Source organism: Synchiropus splendidus, chromosome 7 (genome assembly GCF_027744825.2).
Source record: "Synchiropus splendidus isolate RoL2022-P1 chromosome 7, RoL_Sspl_1.0, whole genome shotgun sequence".
Lineage (NCBI taxonomy): Eukaryota > Metazoa > Chordata > Actinopteri > Syngnathiformes > Callionymidae > Synchiropus > Synchiropus splendidus.
In genome coordinates, this window is record NC_071340.1 from 5178590 (window position 1) to 5193523 (window position 14934).

At 43.5% G+C, this 14934-nt stretch overlaps 1 protein-coding gene across 1 annotated transcript in view; it reads right to left on the minus strand.

Annotated features, from left to right (window-relative positions):
* Positions 1–1584: 1584 nt before the first annotated feature.
* Positions 1585–14934, minus strand: part of tmem8b (transmembrane protein 8B) — a 47383-nt gene continuing 34033 nt past the window's right edge. Inside the window, exons 11-13 of the mRNA XM_053871955.1 lie at positions 13756–13902; positions 8122–8238; positions 1585–3940 (exon numbers count right to left, since the gene is read on the minus strand). Coding sequence (XP_053727930.1) covers positions 3605–3940; positions 8122–8238; positions 13756–13902 — 600 coding nt within the window. The 3' untranslated portion in view covers positions 1585–3604. The remainder of the gene's footprint in view (positions 3941–8121; positions 8239–13755; positions 13903–14934) is intronic.

The following is a 14934-nucleotide window of genomic DNA, read 5'->3' on the forward strand; positions in this document are numbered from 1 at the left end:
TATTGACTTTGGGAAAGTTGCATTTTGCATCCCATACTGGCGAAAAAGGCAGCCGTCAGTCTTGTATGTTGATGCATGGGCAGCGCGACACATGAAAAAAGGCGTAGGTTGGGGCTAGGGTAAGCTATGGTATGGCGCTTCATTCATTCTATGTTTAATAATGTGTTAAAATTTTAGGCCATCAAAGGCCATCAAACGTAGTTTTTAGTCAGGGTGACCTTCAGTGCCGTCACTAAGGAGGGGAGCCAAGTAAGGGGTTATAAATAGTCACTGACATCCACAGTGATTCAGTAAAGAGAGCTTCAGCACGTCTCCCTGTCTCCCTGTGAGCCCCTGCACCCCTGCATGCAGTGCTCCTGGCGCCAGGAGCTATATGGGAGTGAGTCATTTTTCTCTCTCTCCACCCACGCATGATGCGCCATGCACCCACACGCGATGCTCCATGTGGCCTTGCACAACGCACGATCCATGCCACCCCACCTGAACGCTTCAGAAGGAAAATATTCCTTTAGTCCATCGAAACGCCTTTGTGTAACATTCAAGGCTGCCTTTTTTGTCAGAACAGGATGCAAAACTCCACTTTCCCAACGTCACTATACTAAGCCATTTGACTGAGGACGGGTTATCTGACACAGATATTATCAGTGCTTTTCAGTAGTACATATCACCATTCATGAGGGCCACATGGGTCCAACTGGGAAGAGGGAAGTCTAGGCCTCTTTACTTTACCTGCTGGCCCCACAGCACAAGGTGAGACATTCAGACGTGGTAGAAGGACCACACATAATGTTTTATGAGACCTTTATGAAAATGAAATTTGTATTTGTCCTGTTGAATGATTCATTTTTTATGCCAAATGATTCCCTAGCAGGACATCATATAGCATAACTGATGTCCACTTCGGAGTTAGAGGAATTAACCTGACAAACAGTGAAGGAGTCCGCACGTGATGAGTAGCAAATCAGAGGCGAGTTTCAGTATAGCCATAGCAAATCTAATCTTAGAGCTAAAACTGCTGTTGTTGGAGTACAAGACTGCAAGCGAGTGAGATGAAGAAGGAACTCAAGTGCTTGCTCAGCAGAGTGCAACCATAACAAAAGAGATTTGATTGATGTGAAATCAGCAACGGACAGCGTATTGGTGGAGCAGTTAGAGCAACATCCTTTCAGCAGTAAGCTCAATTTAATCTGGGACTTTTCTGCTTCTGGGACTTTTTATGTTCTCCACATCTTCTGTGGGATATTTCCTCCAACAATCTGTAAACATTGTCTCTGTTATACTGTACAACAAGAGTTGAAGTGTGACAAACACAAGAAGAAGCTTATGAATTGAACCTGATTATGTTTGCAGCCACTCTCCCTGACTCTCATACAGCGACTCTCCTTTGGAGGGTGTGTTCTGAAGCTGCCATCACCTGGCGGCTGAGCTGCAGAAGAATTATTTATCTACCGCTCTATTCCTGGTATGATCTTGTTGACAGCGCCTCACCGACGGCTTCTATTAGACCTGGAGATTGCTATCCGGTGTCTTGGTGGGAGGTTCACGAGTTCTGTGCCAGAGGTTGAAAAGTATACGTAGAACGGAGGCAAATAAAGAAACATTTATTGTTTATGAATGTGGCATCACGCAGGCCATGCCGGAGAGATACGGGGAGGTGAGGTCTTGGTTTGAGGTCTCTAAAGTCATCTGGGCTCCCCGTTTGCTCCCGACAGGCAGCTGCACTTTGGACTTGTTCCTATGCAGAACAATCAGCACATTCGTGTTCAGAGGCGATACATTGCTGTTGAACAAAAGATACTCTAACATTCCACTTGACGACTAGTTTTTACATTTGTGACGCCACTATGAGTTTACACTCTTATAAAAATGTACACAAGAACATTTTGTCAGTGTCTCAGTGCAAAACATTATTCCAAAAAGAATATCAAGAAAGAAATGCCGTGCCCTTGATAAATTGTTACATCACGTGCTCCCGCCCACAACCACCCGCGACTGGCCCCTTTACAAGAATGCCAATAAATAACCAACAGAAGCAGTTTTACAGTCACCGTCAGATAGCAGCAGTGTTTGTGACCAGCTGGAACTGCCTCACTGATGTTGACACTGAAGTGTGTGATATGACCGCAGCAAGAAGTTGGTGACCTTGTTTGCTAGTGCATGCAGAAATTGGAGACTTAACATGATTTTGACAGTTTTGGTCTAACTGTCACGTGAGTGTACTGTATGTGTGGGTGGCTGTCTTTCTAAGAGGGAACAGCTCAAGCTTCAAGTAGCCAGGATGAACTCCTCCCCTCTGCCGCCTCAAGAAGGGAAACTGCTGACCACAGAGAATGAACGGAAAAGTCACCTACCTCACCAGCAGGTTGGATTTCTTTTAAATGTTCCCCCAGGTTTGCTGGCACTTGTAGCTCAACATTTAAAGGTCAAGTGGATCTCTCCAAACTAAAGTCAAACCGTTCCAGCAGACCAGCTCTTTGGCTTTAGCAGGGCCCCATAGGGTGAATGGGGGTTTGCCAAACAAGTCCAATATTAATTTGAGGACTTGTCAAAGGCAATGTGCCCAGGGGTGTCCTCGAGGAGGTGTTCCAGGAGCATGGGTCACAACGTTGACTGGTTGATAATCTGATTTCAGTGAGTTTTTCATTGAGTCTGGGCCAGAATCTCTAGTGTGAGCCCAAGGCCACATTCACAGATAGATGGGAATCTTTGAAAAAGAATGTCCAGCCCCCAACACTCATCATCGTCCACACAGCTTTAAAAAGTCAGCCGGTATTAATTTGCCGCTGGGCACCATCATGATGATGCCAAACCAATGCTAAACATCGGAAGATAGAATATGATGCCTTGTCTGACATTTGTGAACCTAAAAGCTTCTCTCATTTTATGCAGTCACACATACTGCTTTTTCAGAAATCTCACTTTGGCTGGAGATTACAGACAGAAGCTCCCTCTTCGTGTAAATGTGGTAAAAATGAGGATAGTTTTCGATGGCTTCCATCAGACATGATCTCCGACTGCATAGACAGAAGCCTGATGAAAATGAGAGTGTGAGGGATTGAATTGTACTACGTCAGATGGAGGCTATAGCCCAATGAGCAACCATCTTTAAAAAATATTTAAATCAAGAGAGACAAAACCCTAGTGACTTCCATCCGACAGACTTTCAAGAGCTGCAATTGAAGCAGTTTGAACTAGCTTCCCTCTTCTGTTATATCCCTACCACACTCTCGCAGCCTGAGCCTCAGCTTTTTGATGCTGTCGGCAAGTTCAACAGCTAATAATCATTATCAGTGTCAACACAAGCTGTTGCGGTTTCAGCTCCACGTTTCAGCTTTGACTTAAATACATATTCACAAACAGCCCACGACTTGTCAGGACAACTGTAGATATAGATAATAGCCATAACCGCTTCTGTTTTTTGTTCTTTTACTTCGACAAAAACACCAGAAAAGTCTAATGTGTCACTTTGCATTCAAGTATTTACATTATTGTCTTGAGTCCTGTGGCTTATTTTCCAGAGTGTTTGTGTGTGTCTGTGTGCGTGGGAATCAGCCAAGAAAAAAGAAGAAGGCAATGAAGTGTCTGAGGTGGAGAGAGCAGATTATCAGCTGGTACAGATGCTGTTGATGGTGATGATGCCAGGGTCCACCAGGCCCAGTTCCTCATGCTCGTTCACGCACAGCTGGTAGCCGCAGCCGCGCCTGCGCTTCAGCGGCGTCACTTTGGCGTCGGGCTTAGCACGGGGAGGCAGCAGGAAGCCCACACTGCCCGCGATCAAAATGTGCCAGATGCTGTGGATGTAGAAGTAGTTCTCCTCTGTCTCCACAAAGGCGTAAAGAGCCACTGCTGACGTAGCGATCATTGTGCCAGGGAATAGGAAGAAGACCCAGCGCTTCCATGTGGGAGGGTAACAGCGACGCCGGCGGATGGTTCGCACCGTCTGAATGGAAGATATAAAAAACAAAATGAGAGGTGTCTGGCATGGTTTCACACCAACAAGGAATTTTAAAGGAATGTAAAATCTTCACACACACCCTATCTTATTCTTTTAATGTTATTTATAGGGCCAGTGCTGCCAAGTGAAGCAGCTGAAACAGAGCTTTCTAACAGCCACAGCCATGATAAAGATTCAGGTGTAAATACGCAGCACCAAATTGGATCAGGAGCAAGCCAAAGAGGTCAGGCTTGTAGAGCTATCTAGCTGAAGGCAGACACAGAGCCTTTCTTGAGGTTTCCTAGCCATACAGTCCTCTTGGTTGTAATTGGTACAGATTCTGCGATGGGCAAATTTTGTGGGGTGTGCTCGCCTGAGTCGCAAAGTCGCTGAGTTCGAGCAGTTGAACAGTGATTAGAGAGAATTGTTTGTTATCAAGCTGAAATGTACGTAGTTTGGAGTTTCATAAGGCATCAAATATCGACGATTGTAGAATCAGCATGTTGGCACATTAGCCTTCCAATTGAGTCAAATTTCCTCATGGCGGTCAGACATCACTTACTGTACAAAAAAGAAAGATTGATTTGCATTCACAAAGATGAAAGAGATATGTATCAACTAAGATCAGGTGAAGCATATTTGAATATGGAATAAAGGTGGCACTGAGAGGCAGTGCTGCTGCCTCACAGCAAGAAGGTTCAGGGTGCGAATCCAGCTCTCGACTTTTCTGGGTGGAGTTTGCGTGTTCTCTCTGTGCCTGTGTGGGTTTTCTCTGGGTACTCAGTTTTCCTCCCACAGCTCAAAGACATGCACTCTACATAAATCCTGAACACTCCAGCTACTTGCCCTAAACCTAACCCTACAGAACAAATGGCTAATCCTCAAATTCAGGCCCGACCTTTTGGGCCCCACAAGGTGGTGTTTTCCCCAAAAGTGGACCTCACTGGAATAGATATGTATAGACACACACACACACACACACACACACACACACACACACACACACACACACACACACACACACACACACACACACACACACACTTGTAATTCAACATGACATTACAATAATGTGTTGTGTTTTTATACTGTATATGATCTACAAATAATCTCTATTCACTGACTGATATCAGCAGCAACAGATTTCCATTCACTTCAATTAAAATCCTCCTTAAATAGCGACTGGCATGAAATAACAACACATTCAAATTTGTAGTTCAGTAATTGAACACCACATCCCATTTTGTTTAACATGTGAATTCAATTTTCCCTAAGTGGTTCTGAACACTGAGAATGAAAATGCAGACTGATTCATTATTACGTTTTGCTCTAAACAGCGTTTGAAAATCACTTAATTATGGCAGCATTCATTTCCGATTTCCTGGCTGTACCAACAATGATTGCTTTCTTTATTATTTCTTCCCTACAGTCGAAAGGAATCACAACGCAGTGGGGAAGGTGACGACCCTTGGTGAGACGTGACCATGGTTATTATGTTGCTCTATACATTAGGAGATTAATACAAGATGTGTTTCCATTCTCCTCTCACAAATGCATTCAAGTTTATTGTTGGTTTATAGAGGAATGAGAATTCAGTTCCATGAGGTCTTAAGGAGTCTGTCGATTTCTGTATCTGATGTTATTGGTAGAGGAATGTGAGCAATTGGAAAATTATAAAGTTAAAGATTAGTAATATAACTGCCATACCAAGCAACAACCAGACATGGCTGAATAGGATCCCTCAATTCAATGCACATTTGTAAAGATTCTGGGAATAATGTTCCTGTTTCAACTAATCATGTACTGTTAAAAATATATCTGTATACCATATTCATGTCTTTTTTTTTCACTAAAACCTGCTGGTGCATAGGGAGAGGACAGAGCAAAATGTCCCCTTTCACCCTCTCAATCAAGTCCATTGATGGTGCTGCTTGGGGTTCTACATCCAGGGTGGTGGATCTCATCTATCCCATGAATTCCATGATTGCACGTGGTACTGCTGACATCAATTGGACTGCAGTCCAAACAGATGTGGCAAACCAAAACCTTTGGGCAGTCTTATGTTTAGAACCACAATAACACTCTAGAAAACTCTAGAAAACACAGAAGCAGGTATTGTTGTTGAGTATTTCTGGGGTCTTCAGAAAGAATTGAATATTAAATAAGATAACTCAACTCCAGTCGGTTAGTTACCAAACATAAGCTTGTATTTCATGGGAAAAAAAGGCCCTTTGGTCTGTTTTGCAGATGTAACGATCCCTCGCACTGGCCTCCGCCTGACTGATCTAATTCGGTCGAGGCTGAGAACAATCACAACAGCGACTGTGCCAGAACATGACAGGTTCAAATGAAAGAATCTTCTCAAATAGAGAGGTGTGGCTCGGAGTAGCAGAACGCACATATCCACTGCATGCTGTCATCAAAGCATCAGGAGCTTTTTTTTCCATTTTAAAAATATCACCACGTTCATGGTAAAACCGTGGTGTGCCGGCGCACCAGGAAGATTAGTGATTCACTTCCTCACAATTGTTTCTTGAAATCATGTCACAGCATTCCAGATAATGTCAACAAGCCACGCCAGGTAATGACAAAAGGAAATCCAGCTGAATAACAGTTTAAATCTCTAACAAGCTTTGGAACGGCACAGATTCAGAAACCCTGCCGTTAATCTGAGATTAAACTATAGTAAATTATCCTTCCTCTCTCTATATTTGTGTCAAAACTGGAGGCTTTACACGCTGAAATGAAAAAGTAGCTCCTCTCCCACAGAGCTCCGACTCCCACACTATTCACTTCTCCAAAAAACGACAAGCTTTTCAGACTGGTGTCAGAGGTTTGTTGTGAAAGGCTTCTTCCTCCGAAGGACCTTGCCTCGAAGACTATTATTTTTTATCTGTTCAGTTCAGGAAGCACATTATGACTCGGAGGAGAGTCAGTGGAGGTACAAGCACAGCTATAATGGAACTATAAGCCATGACTAATGCCCACAGGCTGCAAAAACTTTTAAAGCCCCCTGGTTCTCGTTTGAATAGCTGCGCTGGTCAGACAGACTAGAGCCACGGACAGAACAGTAAGTGGATGATCTGCCTTCATGTTGTTCGAACATCTGTCTCCTTAAAGTCACTAATGATATACTTGATACCATCATCAGTTCATCAACTTGGACACGGTTATTCAGCCAGCAGCAAAACCAAGGGAACACACTCCAAACATAAGCATGAACCCTCATGATTACAGGGCCCAGCAGCAACATGTAGTGCAGCAACTAGCTCTTTAGCTTGTAAGATTTAAAAACAACAACATCAGAAAACAGTGGAAACTGCAACAAAATAAATGAATAAATGAACAAGATGATTGAATGACAGGCTATTGTTTTCATCATTCAATTAAAAGAAGGATGTTCTTTGCAAAATAAAAACTGAAGTCTATTCCAGTTCATTAAACCCATTATTCCACTCCAACATTGGCTTCTGTTTTTTATTTATTTTCATTTGAAAGAGAACAAACTCCCACTTTTGGACGTGCAGGAACCCAAAAGTATAGTACACTCAGTGAGTTACTGATTTGTGTGGACGTTGGATTCAAGGATTTTGAAGAATGCAGTGCTGAGTAGAGGGCAACCATTCACCAGGAAAAGTGTGCAACCAGGACCTCCCTAAGCCTTACTCCACAGCTCGGACGGGAACACGCGAGGATGCCCTTCAGGTACCCTTTTCAACTCCTACAGCCCAAAATTGCACTGACCAAGGGTGTGAGTAGTCCGTCCATGCGTCTCATCCTATGAAGCTGGGTCAACAGACATAGGGAGGAATAAATAAGAGTTCTCAACAAGGTAGGTACGTTGCGTTTTTGGGCATAAAATTGTGAACATATTTCGAACCCAACCATGACAGCTAAAGGTTCTGGGGCAAAAGTCACAAGAGGAGGCAGGGAGTCACAAGACTCTCGCTGAGAGTCCTAGACATCTTAAAGGAAGGGAGCGGACAGAAAAAGTTGACAAGAGAAGAGTTTCAAATACAACAAATACATAGAGAACAAGATGATTTTTCCTCCAATATGCCTGCCGCGGGGCACTGAGTACAGAGTTCAATTGTCTCTTAATTTAGGGAAAGAGAAATGTAGCTCTTGTGCCTGTAGGCAATATCACAACAATATCAAAAAAGAGTGAATACATATTTTTGGCTTACCCAGGCCACTGCCATGATGCCCAGAGCAAACAGACTTGGTCCAAGCAGGTTCCACAGACCGTGACGGTCCAGTTGCAGAGCCATCGACAGAGACATGGCCCCCAGCAGATACAGGACCTGAACAAGCACAAACAGACAGGGCAATGAAAATCACAGGCAAACACTGAGTCATCTGAGTGGTACGTTACTGAAATGTACACATTCAGCTAATGAAGCGTCGAAAAAAAACACCTGTGCACACGTGGACCATGATTCATTTCAAAATGATTCTTTATTTTCTCACAAATAAACAGTCCAGGGCGTCTTTTGATAAACGCATCCCTCACCTTGTCAGTGTGAAAACAAACTAAAACAGTCTCCACAATGACAAGTCTGTCATCCGGCAGATGCTCTCCCTGATCAAAACGCTCACCCTCAGCTGAGCAATTGTGTTTTAAAATCATTATAGTGGAGAGCTTTGTGCAGCTCAACCCTGTGATTCGCACAAATAGCCTAGTGAACCTGCTAATCCATGATTGTATGTAAATGGAACTCATCCGGTGGTATTAGGAACCACTTCAAGAGGTGAGGATTCCACTGGTCCATCAGCTCAGTGGCTGGTGCAACAGCAGTGTGATGAGATAGCACACAGACAGTAACAAGCATTCTACGTTCCAGTTGTTTGTACTTGGTGTTCTAGCGCAAGACCGGACTTAGTCGCCAATTAATTGTATTTTCCAATGACTGCTGAAGAATAAACCGCAAGTGAGTGATTCACAAGAGGTTTTTTTTTTTTTTTTCGTGACGCTGTCATCTATGTAATTGAAGGCCCTGCTTGTGTCTGGCTTACACACTTAACACGCCACCAGCACTGACGCTTTTGCTGTCTTGATATGTGTGTTGAGTTTTCACCACCACAGAAAAATGACTCTTCTCGCTCGGCTTCCTGAGTCTCTGAACCATACAGTTCCACAACCCGCCTTCTCTTCGCGTCACTTGATCACAGTCTAGAACGCTGAGTGATCTCAACAGGGCATGTTTGGACATTTGAGGTCAGAAAAAGGAGTTAGAGAATGGTCACTGGTTATTGCCAGTTCTACGTTCCAAATGACATTCCCACTTTTAGACTTTGAGAATTAGTTTGGACACAAATTATAAACTGGAAATCAGTTCAGACTGGATAAGGTTAACAATCAAACCTGAAGAGTATACTGTCTTGTCGTCTTAACTATATTTCCATTTTAGTTTTCCATCATTTTAGAATTTAGATTTCAGAATCTCAGATTTATTTGACCGTACACTATGAACACACGTGTGACGTTGACTATAGTCAACTGAAATCCACTGCACTATGCAAACAAAGCATATGTACATGTTTAAAACAACAAATTTACTAGAGCATAGCTCTATGTGTAGTGTTGCTTCTATGTTATTGAAATCTCTCACATTTAAAAGTAAGAGGCCTACGCCAAATATCTAAATTAGCAACCAGAGTCTTTTGCAACCATTGACTAAAGTAGCGGAACACTGATCATTTCCCCAATAGAAACTGAACTGAAACAAGTGGTAAAAATGGGAGCTAAATTTAACACATCCTAACAGGTCACACGATGAAACTGGATCAGAAAGATTATCTGCACCTCTAACAGTTTCAGTTCAGGGTTCTGGTCGCGCTGGATGGAAGTTTGGATTTTCAAGCAGGCGAGGGTGAGTTGCCGGCAGGAGAACAATACTAATGGGACGCAAGCGGAGTGGAGTGGAGTAGTGTGGCGCTGCCCAAGGACCGAACGGCAACAGCAATCTGTCACCCAGCTCTGCTGGGTCCCACTGAACATGCATGTGTACATGTTCATATGTATGTGGGTGTGAATGCATGAGCACTCACAGGCTGGTACGTGTCTGTAATGAATCTTCATCCATCACCGTGTTGACAGAAGAGGCTGCAGGAGCTATTGCAGGCGTCCTATTTTTATCGCCTGCATGTGTTTTTGACGCACAAAGCTGCAGCGTCTGTGAAGGTGTCAACTCCTGCAAAGGCCACGATAAATAAAACACCTACTGGAAATCAACTTTGACCCAAACCACAATTTATGTATAATTTGCTCCACCTAGTGCTTTTTTTTCCGAATCCTCGAGTCGAGCTGAGCCAGAAAAATAGCCACGAAGCGACTCCTCGGGTCAGGTACGATCATCATGACTTCCTCGTGTTTGTCTTCTTTCTTTCTATTGTATAAACATCTCAGAGATGATTTCCCCCTTTATAAAAGTAACTATAATAAATGCTTAAAACAGCGTTTGAAGGTTTGGTGTCTCCGCTTCTTCATCCCTACAATGAATCCACAATAAATCTTTCTGGGTCACAATAGAAGAACCTGTCGACCAGAAGAGTCCGCATGCCAGTCGTATGACTACAACAGACTGCGAGAACGCTATAGACGGAAGAACTGATGAGAATATTATGACATCATCAAGGCGAGAATCAAACCAAACCAATGTTGTCGACAGCTACGTTCAGGTCTTATTCTTAATTATAATAATTTCTCTATGCATTATGAGATGCTTATGCTTTTTACTCCTATCGTCTATGTACTTGGATTGTTCATCAGGCCATTAGCATGCAACTAAACCAGGGGTGTCAAACTGGTCCTCAGAGGACCACTGTGGGTGCAGGCTAAACTCGACACTCAGTCCAACTTCAATCCACAATAATCCAATAAAAGGCGCTTCACTCGGAAGGAAACAACTGAATGACTTGACTTGACTTGACTTGACTTGACTTGACTTTGACTCGATGTGACGCAGACCTGACAAGACGGTACACACAGACAATGAGCACAGAAACATAGGGGCAGTTAAGGGGAACAAAGCCAAACACCATGTTCAATCAATTACCGGAATTTGGGTAGATGGAGACAATGTGCACGCAGGAAGATGCCACAAACCCCACCAAAATAAAACAGGAAGTGGATGAGAACAAGACAACAGAAAGTACAAATTAAGCTTAGCTAACCATGGCTCGACATAACAAAACGTAACCTAATTGACAACACGTAACACTGCGCTTGCAGGATTGGAACAAAACCCACACCTGAACTAAACAGTTATAATGTTGTCAGGGTTATTTGAATGAGAATCTGCTCTCCAGATAGGATGACAGCCTTCACCCTCACCCCTGCTTTAGACAGAACGGACCCAACTTCCTCATTATATAAAGAGGACTGTGTTCTCAAAGAAAATGTTGGTCCATTCCTCATATCAAAGAGGGTTCTCAAAGGAAAGATAGAAGGTGTGGATTTCAAAAAAACCTCTGAGCCCAAAATGTCCTTGTGCTCCCGCAAACCGCTCGTGGGGTCACAAGTGACTGAGTCACGTGAAGGCCGTAATCGACAAATCCATTTCTTGTTCACTAAAGCTTGCAAATAACCACAAGAACAAAAAAACATCCATAAACTTTTAAAAGCTCAATATACCTGAAGGTGAGCAAGTAAACAGAAAATAATGAACCTTACAGGCGGTAAAAATGATGAATGGCTGAAGCCATGCACAGACAATGATTTTATGTCTGTGAAACAAACACAATGACTGAAAATGTGTCATTATTGATGGTTCCACAACTGACTTTACAGGCCATGTGGTGATTTAGAATCCAAACCTGAAGCTGTCATACTTTATTGCTTCTGGCTTCTGTCTGTGGTGAGCATACCGGCAGAGCAAGCCACAGGCGCCAAACGACTGTTATGAAAAAAAGAGTATTGCAACAACTGCCCCCCGCCCAAAGTGATTCATATGATTCTGTCGCTGCGACCTTCACTGCAGATTAATGCACGTCTTGAAGCACTCCCTTCAAACGGACCGACCTTGGGATATATTCTGTTGTCATATTTTTGTAGACTTTAAGACCTTTGAAGAGAAAAATATTAAATGCTTCCCCTCCCTCACAGAGGTCGTTCACCCTCTGATGCTCAGGAGCGTAAAATGCCCAGACACACAGTTTGTCTCGATGGTACACAAACACATTGCCAGTCCTGACATGTGCAATTTGATTAGTGAGTGTGTACTGCAGTGCTCAGCGAAAATGAAAACTCTAGAGGACAGCAGATGTTAGTACATTCTCATCCTTCCACCCTCCCCCTTCTTCCCTATGTCTCACTTATGGACACAAATACAAACACACACTAGGCAACACACCCCTCGAGGGAGTGCTCCATCGTGTGCAGCCAGGCAGTGACCCGGGGAGAAGGTGCACCTGTTAGTGTATGCTGTTATCCACCCCAACATGTCAACAACCTGGATGTAGCCACATGCACCACTGAAGCTAACACACTGGCCTTTCAATTTAGAGGCTCTTCTCCACAGTAACCCTTAATCCTTCACTACTGGAGGACTCACCACAAATTTTTGGCTCATGACAAGAAGTTCTCAGCGCATATAGAGCGAAGTTCACGATAGCAGACTCGCTGGCAAAATGAAACCATTGAGTTATTGCAACTGAACTGTGGCAGGAGGCTACGGTCAATCCAGACCAGAACCTCCCGTCACAAGAACAGCTTCTTCCATTCAGCCGTCAGACTGAGTAACGTTACATTACACACCTAGGGGCAATTTTAGACTGTTGGATTAACCTACTGAGCATGAGCATTTATTGGACTGTGGGAGGAAACCGGAGAACCCGGAGAAAACAGGCGCAGGTAAATCGATAAGCATGTTATTAAATGAATAGGAATGAGACCAAAAGGCATTTTGTTTGACTTGCCAATCCCGCAAGCTATTCAGCCATCAAATCACCTTCATTTGTCCCTGTGACATGAGCCGCACACTTACAATCTGCTTGGTTGTCTTCACCTACATCCTTCCAGCACTCATTCTTGGACAAGACCACCTGTTACCATCCTGTTTCGTTTCCGTCCCTGCCTCACTCTTGGACTGCTCTGGGATCATCTCAACTTCTTGACTTTGGTGGAGCGCACTGAGTACAGTTACATGATGGCACAGAAGACCAAATTATTGCGTTAGTCCAGCTAAATTCGGACTTGTAAAATGCATGTAAAAACATTTTTCTACTGGAGACTACTGGAGAGACTACACAACCTGGATAATATGGTTAATAGCTTGACTGAGCAAGAATGTAGCCGTGTAGCTCGACTATGACTATGACCTGTTAGCCTCAATGGCTCGTCCTTGTATGGCCATAGGAAATGGCAGGACTGAAAGCCTCAGGGTGCCACCCCTGATCACAGTGCTACTAGTATCATAGTTCGATTCTCTCTGCACTGCATGGAAACCAGGAGAACATGATGCAATCAGACTCAGCAACTTAGTCGAGCTATTGCGATAGTCGGGCTGCAGTTACTGTAAGACGTCTTCTTTAGAGCCCATGTAATATGCTGACTGTCAGACTTGGTGTTGAATCTCAACACGCTGTCCATGTAAACAATGTGTTTTGCTGCTCTGCATCAACACAAAGTTTTGTTTAGAGTGTCTGTGCATTGATGGCCTAACACAAACAAGCTGTGACACTTCATTGAAAATGAAAGCAGATTAAATACAATATCCTTATCCTATCCATGCTCTACGCTTTCTTCCTGACTTCAATTGCTGAAACAAGAAGTGTGTGGGACATGATGCCTGACTGTAGAAGCAGGTCAGTCAACCAACCTGTTTGATGATGGACTTCAGTCTGGCCATGGCGATCACAGTGACCCAGACGGACATGAGCGAGCCCAGGAAGTCACAGAACTGCAGGACATCATACTCCATGATGCAGAAGACGACGATGCCCGGCTGATCGCAAGCATGGTAAAACTGTGAGAGACAAGAATAACAATGAAAAAATACAGCTGTGCATTGTAAATCTTAGATGTTCTCAGTTAAATTGAAGTGCAGGTGTAAAAGATGCGCCTGTGGCCGAGATTTATCACCAACCAGAGGAAGTAGTTGTTGCCAGTTTTATGTTGTCTGAATGAATGGAACCAAATTCCACTGAGAGATCACTTGGCCAATTGTGATTCAGCCGATATTTATAGCTGTTAATTGGCTGGCTGTCAGTAAACCAATCCTACGCCTTATTTGCTATTCTTCATGACCTTCCAAAACCATGGGATTCACAATTACATACATACTTCTAAAGAACAAAGCTCTGCTGGAGTGATATGTAAAGAGGAGTAACTGCACCTAAAAGGCTCAATTAGTTGCTTTTCTAATCTCATATTTTCTCACAGCTGCAGTGCCGTAATATTTCCTTTGGTGTATTTTAATCAAGAAACTTGCTGACTTTAAGTGTGTCACCGTCTTACATCAGTTGCAGCAGTCTTCCATCCTTTTAACGCAAAACTCAATTCTGAAGAATAAGGAATTCCTGGGCGGTGATTCTCCAGGTGCCCATTTCCTTTGTATCTCTTCTCTTTCATGTTCATATTTTCCCTTCTGCGGTAAATTGAATGTGGCTCTTCCTAAAACTTGAGGCAGCAGTCATGTCAATTAACTGTGCCCGAGATTCTCAAGGAGGTGCTCGTCCTCGTAGTCCTCGTAGCCATGTTTGTAGTTGGACTTATACTATACATCGACCGAGACAAATATACATCGACCGAGACGTCTGGAACCCCAAAATCATGAATTATGCTGCGTGGCTGACTTTTAATTTTTTTTTATTTGTAGACAGAATTTTATTGCCTGCTCAGCAGACTTAAGTGCATCTGTCCGTCAATAAGCCAATCCATTCTTTTCCTCTTATTCAAAGTCGGATGATTTGGGAGACTGGGAGTCCTGGTTCTTCCCGAGGGCCTCCACCCTTGTGGACATGCATGGGACACATTCACAAGAGCGGTATCAGGAAAG